The sequence below is a fragment of the Magnolia sinica genome, chromosome 5 (genome assembly GCF_029962835.1).
Source record: "Magnolia sinica isolate HGM2019 chromosome 5, MsV1, whole genome shotgun sequence".
Taxonomy (NCBI): domain Eukaryota; kingdom Viridiplantae; phylum Streptophyta; class Magnoliopsida; order Magnoliales; family Magnoliaceae; genus Magnolia; species Magnolia sinica.
Genome location: NC_080577.1, coordinates 8,916,325 through 8,938,435, shown reverse-complemented (window position 1 = coordinate 8,938,435; position 22,111 = coordinate 8,916,325). Strand labels below are relative to the sequence as shown.

General features: G+C 43.3%; 2 protein-coding genes across 4 annotated transcripts; one reads left to right on the top strand and one right to left on the bottom strand.

Moving 5' to 3' along the window:
- The first annotated feature begins 6,610 nt into the window (after positions 1-6,610).
- LOC131245367 (transcription factor bHLH30-like) lies at positions 6,611-14,387 on the top strand. 3 transcript variants are annotated; one of them, XM_058244778.1, is made up of 3 exons: positions 6,611-7,560; positions 9,824-10,309; positions 13,271-14,387. In XM_058244778.1, exons 1-2 carry the CDS (start codon positions 7,249-7,251, stop codon positions 10,289-10,291), a joined length of 780 nt encoding a protein of 259 aa, XP_058100761.1. In that variant the 5' UTR covers positions 6,611-7,248; the 3' UTR covers positions 10,292-10,309; positions 13,271-14,387. The 3 variants fall into 3 exon arrangements, with proteins under 3 accessions (XP_058100761.1, XP_058100760.1, XP_058100759.1); XM_058244777.1 differs by having other exon boundaries at positions 13,235-14,387; XM_058244776.1 differs by lacking the exon at positions 13,271-14,387 and having other exon boundaries at positions 6,614-7,560; positions 9,824-11,267.
- LOC131245366 (ABC transporter G family member 10) lies at positions 12,192-14,119 on the bottom strand. Its single transcript, XM_058244775.1, has one exon. It carries the CDS (start codon positions 14,117-14,119, stop codon positions 12,293-12,295), a length of 1,827 nt encoding a protein of 608 aa, XP_058100758.1. The 3' UTR covers positions 12,192-12,292.
- Positions 14,388-22,111: the final 7,724 nt, after the last annotated feature.

The window sequence follows — 22,111 nt, the reverse complement described above, 5'->3', positions numbered from 1 at the left end:
ATAAACATCAAACTGGACCTTAGGAAGGTTTCAACGGTTGGCGTCACTCTCCCCATGTTTTCTGTGGTGGGGTCCACTCCAGATTTTGATCTGACTCATTATTTGTCTCATTCCCTAAAATGATCTCTACAAATGGATGGATGGTGTAAATAAAACAAATAAATCATGTGGCACCACATAACTTGGTGACGTCACTTCAGTATCCAGTCCCACTTCTCAACCTTCAGTATCTAATCCGCGTCCAGGCCCATCCCAGTGCGTGCATGACATCTACTGCCTTCATCATTTGCGCGAGCTCATTTTAGGACGTGAGCCCTGGCAGCTGTGGGTCACACCACAGAGAACAGTGGTGATGGAGACATCGGCTACTAGTATGGGCCCAAGAAGATTTCAATGAATGGCAGTGGGACCAACTGGCCTAATGCTGGCCGAGCCCAAATTTGTTTTTGGCCTTGGTGAGCCAGGCCGGCCTGACGACTGACCCGAGCCATGCAAAGGTTTGGGTGGGCTAGCCAGGCATGCCTCATTTTTGGTAATGGTACATGCACGGTGGGGCCCGTGTGATGAATGGCCCGAATCACGTGAATATAGTGTCAAGTAGCGTATTGATTTCAGGCCCAAGCCCAACTATTAACAAATGAAAAGTGATCTAGTGGGCTCCACACATGGAAGCTTCCAATGCAGTTAGTTGCATTTGGTCTTGTTGGCATTCGCATCATCTATCTGGACCGTCAAATAGATTCAATCCACTTTTCTTCCACTGCTCGTAAAAAATTTCACAAAATCAAATGGCTGGAAACATCCGTTAATGGAACTATCTTTTACGAACTATCATGACCATCTGCTTTCATATGCCACGGAATTTATAGTTTAGATTATACAATCAATATGATTTTTCCCAAGCAACTTATGAATAGTGGTCTATATCTAATGGACGGTCCAGATGGGTGATGTGGACGCTAGTGAGTCTAAAATGCAACTAGGTGCATGGAAGTGTTTCCATGCGCTGCCGATGACCGGTCATATAGAAGTTACAGATATGGTATACCAGTACCACCACAGCACTGTATCATCCTTTTCCTGCTACATGCCACTTGTGTAAGGCATCAGAACCATCGAAACGGTAGGCCTGCCAAGAAGAACGCCCGTTTTCAAAATCGGGCCGATCCACTTACTAGGTGGGCCACACCCGTACTTTGAGTCAGACCATCAGTCAATTGATCCAATTTCTGGCCCACCTGATGGATGGAACGGCGTGATTTTGTCCGGGGTGATAGGAGCCGGTTATCCAGTAGGCCTGGTTGCACAGGGAAGTCGATCAGAAACCACCCAACCAACGAATTTTTACTTATAAAGATTAGGAATCTTCATCATCCATTTACAAGCCAAAGGGAGGCCCATCGGATCATCTAAGTCAATGGATTTCTAGATCATGGCCCATTGAAAGAATATGATTACTGGCCATTGGGTCCATGCAGGGTCAATCCCACAAGTTACAATTTAAGGCAATCCAGCGAGTCATGCTCCCATGGTGCACATGCCACCGAATGCGCCACCGTAGCCGTCGATAGTGCTAAAAAAATAATCCAATGCGTCTGGATGCACAGGATTCACTTACTTCCATATCAGGTGGTATACACTTGGCATGTGTTCAACGTGATCTGAGCCGTGCATCACGCCGGTTCTACCGCTATTTGGCATCTGACTCGCACTAATTATCTAATCAACGAACCAAATTCTAACTGACGGTGAGCCATTGCTGAAATTTGTCTTTTGGTGGCCATTCTTATTTTGCGGATTAAATGGTTTTCTTGATACGGTCTATGTGCTACTGGAACTAATGAATAAACGGTTTCGAACTCTCCACAGATGCAGCGATGACATGCATTGCAGTCGCGCTGTGATAGATTAAGAAGAGAAAAACTTTGATATTCCGGCGGCTTGTGATGTATGATACACAGGCACTTCGGAAATTTCACTGGCGGCATAAAATTTTTTTTGAATCATCAACAAACTAATGTTCTAAAAACTCAATAAATAGTATTTTTGGACAGCCGCTCAGCGATGGTAGCTTTTTTTTTTTTTTTTTTTAATTAGCTTGTTACTACACCCACTATCAGTTCACACTTCACTGTTAGCGACAGTAGCTATAGTTCAGGGTATTATATGCAACTTCTGCTATGTATGAGTGGCTGCTTATCAAGCATCATACTCTACCAGAGTATCAAATAACTACCCCTTTAGAAATTTCGTGGCCTAGGAAGATGTGGGCCGCTGACCCCACAGGCGTGTACAAACCTGACCATGTACACCGCACCACATGTTCCAAAAAGGCGCATGGGTGCGATCCAAGCTGTACATTAAACGCCCTCCGTGGGGTTGGTGCCCCTTCCTTAAAAAAAGGTCCACTCATCTGACCATCATGTTAGTGGCAGATGTACGGCTCAGAAAAGCTTATGCTGGTGCATTGGTTTCATAAGATAGGCCCAAGGGAACAGCCGATCGGTCTTCTTCACCGAGAATGGTATCCAAACAGTGAAAACACCTTGATGGACGGCTCGGATCTCTAATCCATTTGTCAACCACCATGGTGCACGTGCGAACTTGTAAATGGGATGCCTTATACCCGCGTGCGGATTAGCAAACAGCCAAACATTAACTCCTAGTCTCCTATTAATAAACTGAATCAAGAGAGGACAAGCTGTAAATATAAAATGAGTGTTAGAGCGATTTGCCGGATGAGACAAGAAATTAAAATGTTAAATCGCGGCACACGTGCCAACGTGCTGTACCATTACGAGATGCTGGCCATGTTACATGTCGCCAACATACTCCATTTGGAAATCCAAGCTGTTCCACACATCAGGTGTGTCCCATGGTTATGTGGATTATAGACCGTTGGAGACTTTACTATAACCATCGTTTACACTACCATGAATATGGGCCACCTGATTAGCCAATGAATCAGATTCATAAGCAAGCGCATGGTTAACGTTATTCTCACCTAATGAACGGTCCGGATCTCATACAAGCGAGCCATGTTTACACATTGTCACGATTAACCTCTGCAGTGTCTCTTCCCGCATATCAAGGGCCGGTGCTTGGTGGACAAACGAGTCATATTCCAATGAAGAAAGATACATTACAAGCTACAAAATTCCTGTAAGGTGGAGATTGGCATTACACAGGTATTGTTGTTATCTCTTAGTACTGAATTATATATTACTAATGTGAATGAGAACATGATGAAGCAGATTGGCCCACTTCATGCGATGGTGATGGATTGCTCTCCTTCCCAAAAGAAAGGATTTTTAAAATTTTGATCCGGAATTGGTAACTACGCACGCTCTTATTGATAATCACACTTGCGGTGGCGTCGAACTTCGCAGAGCCGAGCCGATTGTTGTGTGTGCATGAAATCCGTTCCTTCCATCACGTGTGCCCCTCAAGTTCACTTCATGCCGTTAGGGATCAGCTAGATCAGGCACTCGTACGGACCACACCCGTGGGAACATTGAAAATCATGCTTACAACCGCTAGCTTCATTTTGATATGGCCCACTTGAATTTTGTAATGTACTTATTTTTAGCGTGTCCTTTAGTAATGATGAGGCGCGTCTGATGAATTGATTGGATGGAATAAACACAACACGACGGGCCCCACAAAAAAAGTATGGAATGTTTCATTGGGTGGGCGCCTCTCGCATCTTTTTCCTGTGGTGTGCCCCACGTGAGTTTCTGAGTAGGCTGATTTTTTGCTCCATGGCCTAACATCCAAGGGTAAATCACATGGACGAGGTGGATCTGATTCACACATCATGATAAGCCCCACAAAGATAGACTTGGTGGCGTGGGACACTAGGTGGGTGTAAGCAGCGACTTGGTGTAAATCTAATGGCAGTGTGACTAAAAGGAAAAAAAGAAAAAAGAAAGGAGATTGGGTGGACGACGTTGACCGAGTGTGACTTCCTCCAACAATTTTCTGTGATGATATGGTTGAGCCAGATCTCTGCAGTACACGTGGCAAGTTTACATATTAATCGGGGCCATCCATCTAATGGACGGTATCCCGGATGATCTATTATCAGACATATTGAACAACCTTATCAGTGGTTTTGATTGGCTTTCACTCCCTTTATGCAGACCACAAAGCATTTTGGTTTTATACTGCTATTTTCTATGGCCACTGATCAGATGGCTAGAATCGTCCCATCTAAGGTTTCTTTTTGAACCACATGCCATCCATTGTAGGGACAATTACATGGACAGTCCAAGATGATAAGTCAACCTGCCACGTGTAACTTGCTACTGTATATTGAATGTACGACTGTCAGTCATCGTGATTTTTAAGGCGTGGCCAATCAAAGAGGTGGCAACTGAATGGATGGCTATTGTTAGCGCTCAGGAAGCAGCATTCGATCATCACAATTGTATTAAGTGCGTCCTAGAGCTAGACACTGGTTGGACGGTCAGGATCGGTGGGCAACATGCTAATTGGACCTCAATGCTTGTTACATACCATACGTCTGGAAACCCTGAGCCCAGTGTTGGGCTGGAGTTGGCATTGTGACGGCCCATGGGTTATGGCTTGGGAGAATATAGTCTCGGGAGTAAAGTCTCGGAAAGGTAGTCGAGCCTAGACCTAATAGTCAGGAAAATTGATGGGTCTGTTTGTTTTAGCCATCGCAGCCCTGGGCGACGCTCGTGCTGAAGTTTTACTGCGCAGGCCAGGCTTGGAAAGACCCCCGGACTGGCCTGTTTAGAGCCCTACTTATTATCTAGCAACATCGCACTGGAAACTGGGCTAGGCTCCGTGGACGATGATCTATTGGACTCGACTGGTCTGGTCCCCGCTGTTTAGCTTGTGTACTGAGCTGGGACATGGCTCAACCTGGCCCTGCTCGTTTACCCCTGTTTTGGACGAGGATGTTTGTGTGACATTCTACAACCGTCAATGTTACCACCTCACATCTAAAACGAGGGATTGGATGGTATTAGAAGGGGTTGGAAGGGATTGGATGGTATTAGAAGGGATTGGAAGTTATATCGCGAGATTGGCCGGTGTGCCAAACAGACCGGATAATTTGATCCTGGGATATAGCAATCCCATGGATCTTAAGACAATTCATTGACAACACCATCATTACCTTTAAATCCCATCCAATCCACCCTAATCCATTCAAATTTACCCGAGACGTGTTTAGTTCGAGGGATTGGAAGGGATGGGAAGGTTTAATCCCGGGATTGGCCATGCGTGCCAAACGGACACGATATAGTAGTCCTGGGATATAGCAATCCCATGGATCTTGAGACAATCCACTGACAACACCATCATTATCTTGAAATTTATGCCATCCACCCTAATACCATTCAATCCCTTCCAATCCACCCGGCCAAATGGGCCCTAAAACCCGTTTGGGAGGTGGATTTGGAACCCCTGTATTTAAAATCCTCCTATTTTGTTTGGCACTGGATATTAGGAATCAACTTTAATCCAAAAGTAGCAATGCATGATATATTTACATGAGTTTTAACTTAGTAACCAAATCAATTTTAATATTTCTAATGGCTGAACGTATGCAATACTTAAATACAATGGTTGTAATAAGCCCCTTAAAACATATATTTTGCTTGAAAATGATGAAATTCGAAGTCTCAGATAAGCCACAAGCACAAGATCATACCCGATTAGCTAACCAACAAATTTTAACCATTCATTTACATAAACAATTATCATATTAAAATAATTATAGTGATGTGATTGATAATCTAATTGTTTTGGCATATCATTAGTGGGTCATGTACCCAATTGATTAATAGCCTAGTGACACACACGTTAAAAATGGAACTCTTTTGAAAGTATTTTAAATGTAATTCCCAACTTTCACCTTGAATTTCAAACCATCCTTGAGGGGTTTTGAAACCCCAATTACTTCACTGTGCCAGACAACCAGGAGGTTTCCACCGTGGGCCAGCGATCTTAGCTGTTTCTCGTCAGGATATCATCCTAACGTGAGCTTGCTCAACGGATGGAGGAGCGGATATTACACAGACGGCATGGTGGGCCTCACCGAACATCTTCTGGCACCGTTCCCCATATCACGTGGTGCAGGAAATTCGGGGACCCACGTGACTCTCCATTTGCACAAGCAAATTACTAATTTGCACCTTAAAAAACAGTGCGCGAGAGATTGAAGGAGCAAACACCGTACACGTGTACAATATCTGGACAACGTATCAGGTGGGGCTGTGCAAGGACACGCACACAACGAAGTGTAAGCTGGGCCACTCATCAGATAGGTAGGTCGCACGTGCAATGTTGAGCGGAGGCCGTTAGTGATTTTCGCTCGTACCGTTCATTTTTCCTAATTCAACTTAGAAACTTCTTATCAGTGGATTGGCCTGATTTATTGGTTGGGGCTCGTTCACGGTCATCTCGATCTAACGAATGGCTTAGATCTCTTAGATGATTGCGATTTTGGCGTGTTTCATGCAATTGGCCCCTTCAATCTGTGGTGAAATCAGTCAATTTCCAAAAGTTATAGTCAGCAAAACCCGACACCAGACGGTAATTAGGGTTTTGTTTGAGGTCGTTTGTCTTCTTCTTCCCACTCAGACTTTCTTTTTTGTTTGTTTGTTTTTTCTGTCAAAAGCCGTCTTTTTATATAGAAATATGCATCTCGGCGTACTATCTTTCTCTTACAATCGCGATCCTGTAGATTCTAGGGCCTCGCATATACGTCGATTCTGCTGCTGGGTCTTCAAGATTCACGAATTTTGCTGGTGGGTTTTTGGAATCAACTCCAACCGTTGAAAATCAAGATCGCAATGCTCAAAAGCAAACCCAGATGAAAGAAACCGAAGCGAGTTTTCAGTTGGTTTGCACTCCGAGATCTACATTGAGGTCTCGAAGATTCAAGGAAATTTTCAGTTGAAATGCTTGAATTCTGACGCATCAAGAAGATAATGAGCATCATTTCCCAGCGTTCTCTAATCCAAAATCTGCATTTAGGGTGTAAAGATTGACGGATTTTGCAGGTGGGTTTTTAAAATCTTCGCGACCGTTTGAAATCGAGCTTGAAATGCTTGATTTCCGATGAGGAAAGAAGCAAATGGGTGGGATTTTCCATTGATTTTATTTGTGAGCTTGTGTTTTGCGGAATGGCGTGGCGTGCTCCAACGATAAACCTGCCTGGTTTCAATCGTTGTTTGAGGTTTTTTGGTTTTGGTTCTTAAGAAAGGGGAAGTGATGGGCTCTTTTACTGGAAATTTTGGTATTGTCTATGGGAGTGATGTTACAAGTTTTTCAGGTGAATTTTGGCAGAATCTTGGGTTTCGGTCGACGGCTCGAGGCAGCTTGTCGTCTTCATCGTCGTCTTTGGTTTTGGATAGCGAGAGGGGAGAGCTTGTGAAGGCTCCGGTGAGGTTTATGCAGAAGGGGATTGCGGAGGCGAAGGCAAAGGCGGCTTTGAAGAACCATAGTGAGGCGGAGAGGAGACGAAGGGAGAGGATCAACACTCATCTCACAACACTCAGGAACCTTGTACCCAGCACTGATAAGGTTAGGGTTCTGAAAGTGCTCTGCTTGTCTGTTTGATCTTCTTTTGCTCTCTCGGTCTCATTTGTTTTGTTTTTACTCTTGGTTTTGTCTGTGGTTTGTTTGTTTTGGGCATTAGATGCGGAAGGCTGATAAGGTTCTATCTGATAATCGGTTGTGGATTTATGTCACGATCATGCGAATTTCTCTCTTTTCAGAAACCCAAATTGTATTCTAAGGATACCTAGAAATTGAGTTTGAATCAAAACCACCAACACAAATTTCATTGAGGGGTTGTTTGGGTGCCTGTAAATGGTTTAAGTTTTAAATGATTTACTAGTGTTTGGATAGCCTGTAAATGGTTTATATCCTGTAATTGTGTATTCGCACCTGAGATAGTTTAGAGAAGTAATTCATTAAATAACATTCAAATGGCATATAAGAGTGGGTTTTAAAGTGGATCATTGGGTTAAACTCATCTCACTAAAGCTTAGGGTTGATCCTCACATAAAACCAAGTAGTAGGTGAGCCATGGAAGCAAGGTATTCTATATCGGTAACGGTGGCCGTAACGTCCACCATTGTTACCTTTACGATACGGGCTGTAACGGCCCCCGTAATGGCTGTTACAGTCTTCTTCTTCTTCTTTTTTTTTTTTTTTTTCCCCTATTGAAAAAAACTCGAAAAACCTGTATCGGCCCCTGTAATGGGCCGTTATGGGTCCATTACAGCCTTTATGGGGGCCATTACGGGGGCTATAATGGCCTTTACGGGTCATTTGATCCGTTACGACCTTTATGATCCCATAACGTGTAACGGTTGCCACTGTTACCTTTATGTAACGGCCTTTACGGTACACCATGCATAAAAGTGGGCCCATGAATTCAAATGCTCTTTTATAAGGAGGCGGTAGCAAGATATGCTGCCGTTGGGAGGGAGGGAGGGAGGGAGGGATGTGTGTCTTTTCTTTATAGCCCATCCTTCAAAAAAAGACTCCAACCTTAAAAAAAGAGCCATTGGAGTCTTTTTGCAGTAAATGAAATCCTCTCTTTTTGCTAGCAAATGAAAAGGGGCAAAAGGTTGTAACTTGTAAGTGATTTACTGGCAAAAAGGGGCATCCAAATGCAAGTTGCAAATGATGTACTAGTAAATCATTTACAACTTGCCTCATTTACCACCATCCAAATGACCCCTAAGTTGTATTCTTGACAATCTGCGAAACTGACAATCTGGTTTAGATCGCCATTTACATTGCTGGTTGTATGGTTGAGATAGAGGCTATGGACACTGGTTCCTCCATATACTAGATATACTAGTATTAGGATTTGATTATACTCTTTAGCCAACTTGGCAAGTATGTTGGACATCTGAAGAATTCTGCAAGGTGGCCCTCATTGTGAAGATGGTCATATGCAAAAACTAGGGCTAGGAAGAAGAGTGGACGGTTAAGAAAATAATTTTCCAATGGCCACATTCACCATAGACATGATTGTCTGCTTATTTAACGGGCAGAACAGCCTGATTTTTGTGCATGGTTGACAATGGGGCTACCTTTTGCACCTCTCAAGATTGCCACATAGTGAGTGAGTAGGATTTCTAGGATGGCCTTTTCTTCTTCTTCTTCTTTTTTTCTTTTTTTTTTCCTTAAAAAAGAAGAAGAAAAGAAATCTTTTATGGGTAACTTAATGGTCATGCTTTAAGCAGTGTGTTGCTGCCACACCAGGTGATATTTCTTCTCGACTGGACCTTCGTGTTTACTGCTCTGATAAGCTCAGATGCACCTTCACATATGGCCTATGCATGGGTGAGTAATCCGAGTAGCACATCTAGTGGGTCCCATCATGTAGATGACCTAGCTCAAATCAGTTCAATCAACTCGTATGGGCTATGTATTTAGGAAACAACGGATGGTTTTAAAAAAAAGGGCTTTCCAGTAGACTGCATTCAATTTACAAGTGTTGCCCAACGGATGAATGGAATGGCCTGGTTTTTTGCCAAGTTATCCCCATGGTGGGGCCCACCTGATTCACAGCTCAATTTCCAACACTTGTGCCAGGTGGGCAGATATGCTGCATGAAGAGGCATGTGGGGAGTGGTGCATATAGGCTCAGCTTCAGGCCTCTTATTCATTTGAAGAAGCCCAGGCTTCTTTGTGAAATCTTACATGTTGGTTGTGTTGATTTTTCTTTTAGGTAGTCTTTATCCCTTACTATTTGTTACATCAATTAATATATTACTTTTGGAAAGAAACAAGATCATGAAACTGCTGAAGTGGCAATTTAATGCAGATGGACAAAGCTTCCTTGCTTGCAGAAGTGATCGGTCATGTGAAGGAACTGAAGAGACATGCGACAGAAGTTAGTAATGGATACATAGTCCCAACAGATTTTGATGAAGTGAGAGTTGAACCTGATGCAGATGGAATCAACAAAGGAAGCTTCTCCATCAAGGCGTCTCTATGTTGCGAAGATCGACCAGAGCTTCTGTCTGATCTAAAGCGTACACTTCAGGCCCTCCACCTGAAAATGGTGAGGGCCGAGATATCAACTCTGGGAGGCAGAGTAAAAAATGTTTTTGTGATGAAGTGTGAAGGAAATGCCAATGATTTTGAACAGAGAATTTTTGCAAGTTCTGTTCATCAGGCATTGAAGGCTGTGCTGGACAGGGTTGCATCTCCGGAGTTTTCACCAAGAACAGATCTTTCGAACAAAAGGCGAAGGATGTCACTGTTTGAGTCTTCAAGTTCATCTTCATGAAGGCAGCTCCTCCTCGAGGTGACTAAACTGTAGAACTGTATGCCCTCATTGAAGTAAGTGCTTATTATTTAGCAACCCTTATGCAGATGGCAGTGATGAGGCGAGTGATGCCATACTCACTAGTACATAATAAAGATGGGAATGAGAGGAAGTATATGATCTGCAACCGAAGGATAAATGGTGGTGATGATGATCTAAGGACCTGCGAGTTATCCTCACCCCCTTAGTTCATAAAAAGTGTGGTCCATGCTGGCAATTCAGACAATTGATCTGATGCGCCTCACTGGGGACGGACCACGCCCAATGATATCCCTGTTATAACAATACCCAATTACAACCCTTTGATTTTTACACTGCAAATTGGCAGTTAAGAGGAAAACTGTGGCAGAAGTCCACATTCAATCTACGAAGGGCAAGGATTGGATGGCTATGCTCTTCTAATCTTGGATATCTTCAGGGAGTGGTCCATCCATGGTGGGCAGATCTGGTCTGCAGCCTGGACCATAGGGCCATTGGCAGAGTATAATGTCAGATCCTTAGGTTGAGGATCACACTCCTTGTGCAAGAAAAGGCAAGATGAGTACTTGTAAAGAATACTTGTTTCATAATGAATCCCATATGTAGTACTAGTGGGAAAGGCATGCAGCTTTGCCCCCTCAAGTGCGGCCAGTAACCACGGCCCCCAGCTTCTTCAACAAAAATCATCTAGCAAAAAGGAAAATTTGAGTCACCACGGTAGAACGGATGTGAGAATGTCTGCTTTGATTTGCATGTCGGATGGTTGAAATTGGTAGTACGACCTCGAATAACATTTGCTGTCGATAGAAGCTCTTAAATCTAGAGTTTATACACTTCTGTTCTTTGTTCATTTTGTTTGGGAATAGCAGTAGTAGCGTGCTGTTTTGTTGTAAGAGACTGCATACGCTGTTTGATGTATTATGAAGCTGCACAGGAGATGCTCATTCATTGGTTTTCATGATTGCTTCTATCAATTTTCATTTCCTAGTATGTGGTGGGCCTCACTTACCACAACCATTCAACTACTAATGAGACAACGGCTGATTGCATGAATGCCATGGTGGATCATTTTGAATCCTTGCTGCCCTGACCCGAACCGAGTCCGACTCGGTCTGGGAAACCGAATCGAGTCGGATCGAGTTGAGTCTAGGGAGAGAGAGGGAGAGAGAAGGAGATGTGGGAAACCGGGAGAGAAAGAAGAAGAGATAGGAGGAGAGGGAGAGAGAAGGAGATGTGGGAAACCGGGAGAGAGAAGAAGAGATAGGAGGAGAGGAGGGAAATCGGGAGAGGAAGAGGGAGAGAAAGGAGGAGAGATGGGTGGGTGCGGTGCCTCCTTCGGGTAGAGAAAGAGGGGTTAGGGTTCGTTCGGTTCGGGACAGGTAGAGAGATGGGTAGTAAAAGGTAAAAAAAAATATTGTAAAAAACTTATATATAGGACCTGACCGGATCGGTTTGGATTGGATTTCGAATCGGATCGGTCCGGATTGACCACGATCCAAACTCAATCTAATATACGATTCGATTTGAGTGGTCCTACTCGATCCGCACTGATCCAGGCCTTTAGATTGGGTCAGATTCGCTGAATTGGGTTGGATTTTGCCCAGCTTTAGTGAGAAATCCACCACGTCTATCTGTTTTGCCAGATCATACGAGGACGAGCCCAAAAATGAGGCAGAGTGGCCAACTTTAGTTTTGGATCTGCCTCATTTTTTGAGGCATTGTTCTAGCATGATACGGCAAAACAGATGGATGGGGGTAGATTTCTCACAAACATTATGGTAGGCCCCAACTAGCTTCTGAGCGCAGGAAATTCCTGCAATAGGCTGTTGCAGGCAATCCGCGTCCTCCATGATCTGACATCCAACTCTTTGTTAAAAAGAAAAAAAGAACTCGCTACTGCATTTTCTTTTATTTTATATTCAATGGATAAAATTCAGAATCCAGATTCCAAAATTATAGAAAAAGAAGAAGAAGAAAATCCCCCTATTTTCTAGCTCTGCAGCATCTATACCATAGAATTAAATAACACAGAACCCTATAACCACAGATAAAACCCAACATCACTCCCAAATTACTCCATTTCTGCCTCTCCTTAAGCCCTTGCTGCCTCAAGAACCCTTCTCCATCCAAGAAGCATTCCCCTCCCTCTCTTTGCACACATCTCCTCCTCCCATCCTCTCCACCGTACTCATTTATCATAAAAGCCTCAAAAGGGTACTTAAACAAGCTCAAATAGTGCATGAAAATCCAGTACTTGGGTATGCTCCCCTTCGATATAAAGTACCCCGAAAACAGAAAAAAAGACCCCATAAACCCCGCAATCAGTGAATTCCCCATGATGAAATTCGGCACCAGAGCGCTGAAGCATGCAACAAATGAGTTCGCCATCAAAACCACCATCCAAACCACCAGAGAGAAGTAGAGAAACCCATCAAGCTCCCTTCTCAGGCCCACCAGCCAATATACAGGGGTGGTGTAGAGTACTGCAACCATCAGAAGGAAAGGAAGAAAGACAAGTGCATTTGCTATAACATAAGAAGAGACTCTATACGCCCCCCTTGAGGTCTCTCTCATCAAAATCCTCCTTTCTTGCAAGAAAATAGGGAGGCCTTCTGTTGTGGAGGAGAGCAAGAAGGTGAGGCTGAAGGCAAAGAACCCGACTCGGGTCTGTAATGCAGCCTGGCCCCCGTTGCCGCCCACGTTCATGAATATGGACCCGAGTGCGAATCCCACGACCAATGATTGGATTGTCCTTGCGGCGAAGAGCTGCTTGGTTCTGAATATGTTGCGGCAAAATCTCTGCCCTAGAATTATGACTTCTTCGCACCGAGAATTCACGTAAGAAAACGGCATTTCTTCAGTGTTATGGTTATAGATTATTGCTGGTTGCTGCTGATTGTCTGTTGTATTGAAATGGCTGTCGAGGAAGAAATCGTGATCGACGGTTGTTCTTATAACCAGGCTTTGCATGGCATCAATTGCGAATTCCAGCACGTTGACATGCTGAGGAATGCAGTGGCCAGCTACCTTGAGGCGGGCCTCCAGACTTTGTAGCGATCCATGGTGGACAACAACTCCTTCCGATAACAACACAACCCCATCAAAGAGCTCGAGAATCCGGAACCCTGGTTGATGGATTGTCATGATGATTGTCTTACCTTGATTCACCGCCATCGATTTAAGCAGCGATACAACTTGAAGGGCTGATGCCGAGTCCAGGCCGGAAGTCGGCTCGTCGAGAAGCAGGACAGCCGGGTCGTGGACCACATCAACGCCAATTGAGACCCTCCTCCTCTCACCACCGGAGACACCACGGGACATGTCGTCGCCGCCACCAATCCTCGACTCTGCAATGTGATCCAAGCCCAGCTCCTTCAACAGCTCCCGCACTCTCATTCTGGCCTTCCGGGCCCCACCACGGAGTCTCAGACGTGCACTGTACATGAGCGTCTCCTCGACAGTGAGCAATGGGAAGAGTGCATCATCTTGGGTGACGTACCCCGACAAATGCTGGAGCTTCCCAACATCCATGGGACAGCCATTGACCAGAATCTTACCAGAGATTCTGTTCGGGGGTATCATCCCCGCCAGAATTTCCAACAATGTCGTCTTGCCAGCACCGCTGGGACCTGCGATTGCCAATATCTCGCCAGGCCCTGCTTCACAACACACCTTCTTAAGCACATACTTAGAACCGCCATCGTCGCCGCACCGAGTTTGAATCTCATAAGAGAGTTCCTTAGTCTGTAGTCTGTAGGACGACGTCTTTGCAGGCTTGCTGAGAACCGCAGTCCTTACCGATAACTCCATTGAGGAAAGAGTGAGGGGAAGATGCAAAGGAAAAAGAGACGAGGGAGAAAGTGGTGTGGAAATATGAGGGGAGGAGATGAGCTAACACACCAAACTGGGAGTTTGTATACACGCTAGCTTTGGTGTATGATATTGCATACATGGGACTTTTTAGAGCATGACTTAGCTTGTTGTGTTAGGTTTTCTTGGGATTTTGGCTTTCGGTTTTGTTTCTTGAAGAGGGGTTTGGAAAAATTCAAAGGGAAGGAGTGCAACGCTTTTCAGGTGAGCTGCAATATTGACCGTAAGGGGTTGTTGGTGGGGGTGGCCTTACCACCTTCCCCTAACTGACACTGCTTTTTGCATGTTTTCTCAGCAGCCGTTTGAGGACATTTTGGTCATTTTGAGAAGAGACACGTTTTGGGACCCGGGGCAAGTGTGTGAGATTAGAGCCGCTGCGCAGGTGTACCAACGGTTTAAATGCCATATCTAGAAAACCTAGGCCCAACCTCTACGACATAAGTGGACGGTAAAGAGAATCTGGCCGGTGGTTTGAATTCTAGTGTACATGTGTGGCCCGGCTGATGATCATAAATGCCTAATCACACCGTCCAAATGTGGGCCATGGGTCATGACCCAAAATTCAAAATTTTCGGATGATCCAAATTCGCAGGTTACTGCAGACATCTGATGGACTATTAAGAATGAGTTCAACAAACTAGAAGCCCACAATCAATGGTCAGGATGACCTAATCAATTGATCTTGGGGCTATGCTCCATCCAGATTGCTTCCCAACATTAAAGTACAGATTGTAATTGGGTGCACGTTACACTTGTAAGATGGCTGAGACCAGTCACATGGGTCCCATGCTCTAACTACTAATTCAAGGGACTCGAGCAAAACATGGCCCACCGTAGCTTCCGTACATTCCTCATCTTTACTCATTTTATACCCCATTTTTTGTCCACATGGCATGTTTGTTGGTTGAGCGTGCAATGTTGGCTAGTTGTTGTTTAGAAAAAAAAAATTGATACTCAGCTTGATTGTCCACTTAGATGGTGTTGTCCACATTGCTGTCCCCACTGTTTTGTCGGTGTGGCCCACCTGAGTTTTGGATCTGCTTGATTTTTAGATCCTTCCCTACTGTGGCCTTTCAAAACATATGGACGCAGTGGATTTTCACGGACATCTCTATGGAGCCCACACAACCCAGGCACCGAGATATCCCTAAGCCTGGGGTCACAGGCCATCCGCTTCTGCCTTGACCATAGGTAATCGAGGTGGGCTCCATCAAATTGATATTACAGATGGATGGGTAGACCATCCGCATGTCTATTTCTAGGCAGTGCACGATGTCAGAAGGCATGCGGTGGATAAAACAAATTGTTAAAAATAGATACTCATTTTTCTACGAGTAGTGATATGATATTCTGGCAGCGTGTGACGCTTGATACTCTGGCACCCAACTTAAATTAAACCGACTAAATTGTAGAGACCACGGCATCTAAGTTATAATCTGAAAATCAGATTATTTGGAAAATCCTAACCTCTTATTCGTGGACACTTGTTTTTCGGAATAAGACCATTGGATATTTTTCATTTTTAACCGTCCAATAAATGCACAGACGCCTACTAATTAGATAACCAATTAAAACTAACTTTTGGTTCATGACACATCTATACTGGTATCTATAGTTTGGACGGTTTATTTTCAATTATTTATATGTCAAGTATGTAATTCGTAAGTAAACTTTAAGCGCCTGCGTATCATCGTCACATTCGGCGTGAGCATCAAAGTATTCCGCTCTCTTTATTTTAATTCCATAATTTATAATTTCCAATTTTAAAAGCAATGACTCTGGAAGGCGTTTCTTGTGGAAATTCATATGCATAGGGTACTTACGTCTTTTCATTTCTGTCAAGTGGGGGCCATGTTCGGGTAATCTAGACCATTTGTGTTTTGAGTCCCATAACGGATGGACCATGAAACAGATATCTAGCACATTTGAAGATCCTAGCTACCAACCTTGGGACTTCTTCTATTGAATGTAGACATTTCGTGTTTCACTTGTTAACCGTCTATTTTTAGGCGACGAATCTAAAGGCTACGCTTGTACTTTTGAAGATATTTTTTGGAAGGTGGTCCACCAATGGTGGTAGACACCAGACCAGTGGTCTGGATTGATGTAGCACGGGTCCCACTTGTTAGAACTCAAGACACCCTTATACCGTGAGATGGTCTATAGTTCAGTTATTTGGTACGTAGCCCTTGTGAGAGTGGAGGTAGCACTTCTAGGAGGTAATGACCATCTGAGCAGCAGTAATGATGGAAAGATTGCTGGCCCCAGCACTTGTAAGGTCCTGATCAAACAAGGGGCACACAACTCAAGAAGGGGCACACAGCTCTTTGAAATGACCTATCAATCTCTTCTGTTTTTGTAGTCCGAGAGAGCATGTATGTAACAAAATGGGAAGAACATGCCCGATCCACCTCTGGTGATCCAGACCGTTAATTTTATGTGGCAAACTATAAATTTGCGGCCAACCATTAGTAAGTGTGTGCTTTTTCAAAGTGGCTAGCGTGCTGTGCCCACCATACTGTACATCTGAAGCTTACCGCAGGCGCAGATGATCCGAACAGTTCATTGACGATCGAAATCCTACGTGTGAGGCGCACTCGATGGCTGTGTCCTCTAACACCCTAGTTTTTACAAGTGGGGCGCAAGGTAAACAGGTCCAACGCAATAGATTAGCTGGGCCCCACTGTGGATGGGGGATCCCCAAAACCTGTCTCGATCAGCTGTGTGTCTCGTCAGATCAACGGTCTGGATCACCAAACCATGAAAAGGGCAACGGTCCCACGGTCCCAACATATCGTATAGTGAGGGATGGTATAGCCATTAGCCCATTAGCAAACATTTAATTTCCACAAAGAGAAACTTGGATACTCTGACATGGGCTGATACGCAGGTACAAAGCAATTGCAAAAATGGCATACAAGTAGCTTAAATCAGACCATCTAAATCATAGGGCTCGATTAAGATTTGGTCCCAAAAAAAAAAAACGCCCATTTGATTTCCTAATCAGTGAATATTTTGCTGATGAAAAATAATCAATGGTCCATATTCAATAAAAACAATCGCCACTAATTGGAGGATGGTATCATATGTTTTGGACAGTTTAGCGTGACTTACTGCATAACACACAATTTTTGAGTCACTAACGCCGTCTCATCATAGCCGTCAAAGCATCATCCCAACTAATTAAGGTTGTCTGCACAAATGCTACGATATAATTAGGTCCTTACTAAAACGTTGTCTCCACAAATGCTGTTGTGCCGTTCTGCCCCTACTATTAGTCTGCTCTTACTACTTTCGGGAGCGGATTAATCCATTGAGGTGGGTGGAATTCCTTATTAGTCTGCTCTTACTACTTTCGGGAGCGGATTAATCCATTGAGGTGGGTGGAATTCCTCACTGTGGGCCTCACAATGATGTTCGCGTCTTAAATCCACACCATCCAATCATTTTAAGAGCTCATTTTAGTTGACTCAAATCTTATATGGGCTACACCACAGGAAGCAGTTGTGATTGAATTCCCATTGTTAAAACTTCATGGATTCCACTTAAATATTTATTTGCTATCGAACCAGTTGATAGTAAGGTCACAAACACATAGATGAAAGTCCACACAAAGATCATTTTGATCCAAAGCTTTTGTGGCCATAACAAGTTTTTTAATGGTCAATCACCCATGTTTCCTATACTATGATCTATTTGGGATTTGGAATTGCTTCATTTTTCGGATCACAACCTAAAATGGACTTTCAATATGGTTGGACTGTGGATGTAGTCACGTACATCACAGTGGCCCCAACCCAATGAGCTTTCAATATGGATGGACAGCGTGGATGTAGTCACATACATCACAGTGGGCCCCACAGTCAGCAGTCCCACCCACCTTTGGTGGATCCTCATGGGAGCGGATTAGGTGAGACCCCGGTTCTAACGTAGAGGGGTGAGACCCCTGACCATGGGGCGCACAGTAACGTACGTGCCTTGAATATATCCACACCGTTCAACCATTTTCAAAGCTCGTTTGAAGGCATGATTCCAATAATGAAGCATGCCCAAATCTTAGGTGGACCACGCCGCATGAAACAGTCTTAACCCATTAAAAACTTCATGGAGTCCACTGAAATATTTATTTGCCATCCACCTTCTTGATAAGATTACAAAGACTTACAAAGACTTACATGAACAGACCACACATATATCATCTTAATCCAAAGCTTTTATGGCCCACAAAAAGTTTTTAATTGTCAATTACTACTGGTCCTTGTACCATGGTTCATCTGAGATTTGGAACTGCATTTTCAGATCATGATCCGAAATGAGTTCTGAATACAGATGGACGGCATGCGTAGAGCTGCCATGTATCCAGGGCTGCCTCTTTGGTATCCCATCAAGGACAACGTTTGCAGGTGCCTCAACTACTCACTTATATTTTACTTTTATTTATTGTCTTGGAAATTACCATTTTATGTTATATCTTTATCATTTTATGGCAAATCAAATTGTTCAAGAAATGAGCATATATCCAAACCAAAAACCGCTGGCTTGTCTATGGAGTATAATCCAAATATTGCTCTAAGAAAATATTATTAATATGATTTGGAATTTAAAATGGGCACTATTTTACTTTTAACCATCCACTTGATGGCTAATAAAAAGTGATTGATTTGGTGGAATCCAAACAGGCCCTTAATATTAATATTAAGGGAGCAAAGTAGGCCCAATGCATGGTAAAAGGTGCTTCCAGATGTGCATGATATTCAACGAAGGAACCTTCGTGTGAGTAGCAGATGCGGTTTGCATGGTGACTTGACGTTAACAACCCCTGTGATGACCGGACATGATAGGTTTTGATTGGGCCACATGTCATTGTGGGCCTAGTAGACTGCATATTTGGATGCGGATTGCATGATATATGTGTTTTATCTAGGTGGTCCATATATTTTTCTAGATTATTTAAGGACATTGGCTTAAAAATGAGTCGGATCCAAGTCTCAAGTGTGATTCAATGCCCACCACTAAAAACTTCATAGGCCCACTGTAATGCTTTTTTGTTATCCAACATGTTGATTAGGTCATAGAGACTTGGATTAAGGGAAAAAACAAATATCAACTTCATACAAAAATAACTTTTATGTTACCAAATAAGTTTTTAATGGTGGGCGTTCAATCACCACTGTTTCCAGTAGTGTGGTCCACGTGCAATTTAGATCTGCCTCATTTTGGTCTCATGCCTTAAAATAATCTAGAAAAGAAAATGGATGTGCAATGTAGATAAAACACATACATCATGGTGGGGCCATATAGCACCGTTCAGTGGCTATTGGTCATTGACAGCATGCAGAGACGTGATTGGTTTGGTTTGTCAGATATGGAGCCCACAACGGCATGTTTGAATTTTTTTTTTTTTTAGCTCAAGGCCTATCTTAAGAGAGGCATACGGCCCAATCATCTCATCACCTCTTTAGACCATGCAGCTAGGGTGACGTTGGAATGTGGTGGGATTTAATTAGGCTACCCTGTCAAAGATGAAACCGTGCAAAGCATGTTCTGTATTATTAGGTGGAGCGCCTGTTCCGCCCTGCCCAACCCTGACAGCAGCACATCCCAATCAAATCCCCCAACGTGTTGCTCCCCTCATGTCCCAACAAAAAGGAGATGTAAACGTACAATCTTCTTCTTAATTGAACATGCTTTGCCTGGGCCTATCTGAAAGGGAAGTTGGGTGGTGATTCCAACACCATCTTTATCCCTGGTGACGGGATTTTATAGGGCCCGCTGTGATGTATGTGATCTATCCATGCTGTCCATCTATTTTTCCAGCTCATTTTAAGGCATGGGCCTAAAATAGAAGTGCATCCAAAGTTTGACTGGACCATTACACATGAAAGCAAGGATTGAATGCCTACCTTTGAAAGCTTTCCGGAGTACACAGGAGTTTTGGGTCAAGCTGATGTTTTTGTTTTCCATTCATCCAGGACTGTGTGACCTTAGGAACAAGTTTAATGAAAAATAAGCATCTCAATGGTCTTTAGAAAAGTTTCAACGGCGAACATCATTATCCCCGTGTGTTTCGCACGAGCTTTGGACATGCTTCAATTTTGGGCTCATGCCCTAAAATGAGGTTTAAAAAGGGATGACCGACATTAATAAAACACATACATCGTTATGGGCCCCATACAGTCCAATCATCAAATATATTGGTGGTGTTTGGCTCACCACACAATCCCACTCAAACGGATAGGGACCCCACTACCTAAGATGTGCACAAAGAGCTCTATGGGCCCATCATGATAGATGTGTTTTATCCATGCTAGGTTGCTGTCCATTTTACGAGCTCATCATGCTAGGTTGTTGTCCATTTTACGAGCTCATTTTAGAGTATGAGCATAAAAGTGATGCAGGTCTAAACAAGGGCGGCTCTACATTTTTGGGGGCTTTAGGCAAGCCAAAAAAATAAGGCTTAGAATTTAATTTTTTGAGAACTTAATTAGCAATAAAGTAGGCAGTTGTGGTCTTAGGTTTTAGGAGAAGAATTTATTGAGAATGATGTTATTATTTTGAAAAGAGACAATAGAGTTGTATTATTATTATTGATAGTGCTAGTTTCTAAGATTTGTTTTTTATTTTCAATTTCAAATTTGTAAACTAATTTTTAGATATTCCTATTTTGTAGGAATTTTAATAAGTTTTATTTCAAAAATTTTAGACTTCTTTTTTTCTTCTTAATTTTAATTTTGCTATAATATAGGGCTTTCATAATTAGGGGGCTTCAGCAATTGCCTCAACTGCCTACCCCTTTGAGTCGCCCCTGGGTCTAAAGTTCAAGTGGACCACACCATAGGAAACACCATAGATTGAACACCTATGTTGAAAATTTATTGGCACCGCACCATTTTTAGATTAAGTTGATATTTTTGTTTTCACTTCATCTTGGTTCATGTAACTTTATGAAAAGGGTGGATGGCAAGTACACATTGCGGTGGGTCTCTAAGAAGTCATCAGTGGTAGCAGTTCAATTTCTAATTATTCCTTAGGTGCGGTGCATTTGAGTCTTAGATCTACCTCATTTACTTTCGGGCTCATGCCTTAAAATGAGCGGCACAATGGATGGCACTACCCCTTTTCTACCACCTACTTAGTGGACCATTCACTACCCTATTTGCTTCCCTCATTAGGTGGCATGTGGTTCAATTAAATCCCACCACATCCGATCACTCTCGGGGTGGCATGCCACACACCATAGATTGCATGGTGTATGGAATTCACCTAGTTCTGCCAGCTCCACTAGGATGCATGTGTTATATATGAGTACACCATCCATCAATTTTTGGAGATTATTTTAAGGCATGTGCTCAAAAATAAGATAGATCCAAAGTTCAATGGGCAATCTTCTTAGGGCATGTCATGATGTTTATTTGTCATCCAACCTATTCATGAGATCACATGCCTAGACGAAGGGATCCAAGACTTCCGTGGCCTCAAGGAATTTTCAATGGTAGGCATTCAATCCTACTGCTTTCCATTGTGTGGTCTACTTATACTTTTGATCTACCTCATATTTTTAGCTCATACCCTAAAATGATATTTTTAAAAATGGATGGATGATATGGATATAACATATATATCATGGTGGGGCTCACAGAACTTGGTGATGCCAACACTTCACTCAGCAATCCGCGAGTGGACTGGGTGTTACATAGGTAACATGTTAGTGGGTGTTACCATCCCATTGAATGTGCTGTGTATCCATGCTATTTATCCATTTTTACGTAGCGTTTTAGGATGTAATCCCAAAATTTAAATAGATCCAAATCTCTCAGGTGGACCACATCACAGAAAATAATGGTGATTGAAAGATGCTATTAAAAACTACCTAGGGCCCACCGTGCTGTGTATTATGCCATCCAACGTATTGGAACGTCGAAGACTGGGATG

Bases quoted from the DNA above. Each gene is read 5' to 3' on its own strand.
- LOC131245367 (XM_058244778.1), top strand. From the start codon at position 7,249: ATGGGCTCTTTTACTGGAAATTTTGGTATTGTCTATGGGAGTGATGTT. The intron at 7,561-9,823 runs GTTAGGGTTCTG...AATTTAATGCAG, and splicing joins TTGTACCCAGCACTGATAAG to ATGGACAAAGCTTCCTTGCT.
- LOC131245366 (XM_058244775.1), bottom strand. From the start codon at position 14,119: ATGGAGTTATCGGTAAGGACTGCGGTTCTCAGCAAGCCTGCAAAGACG.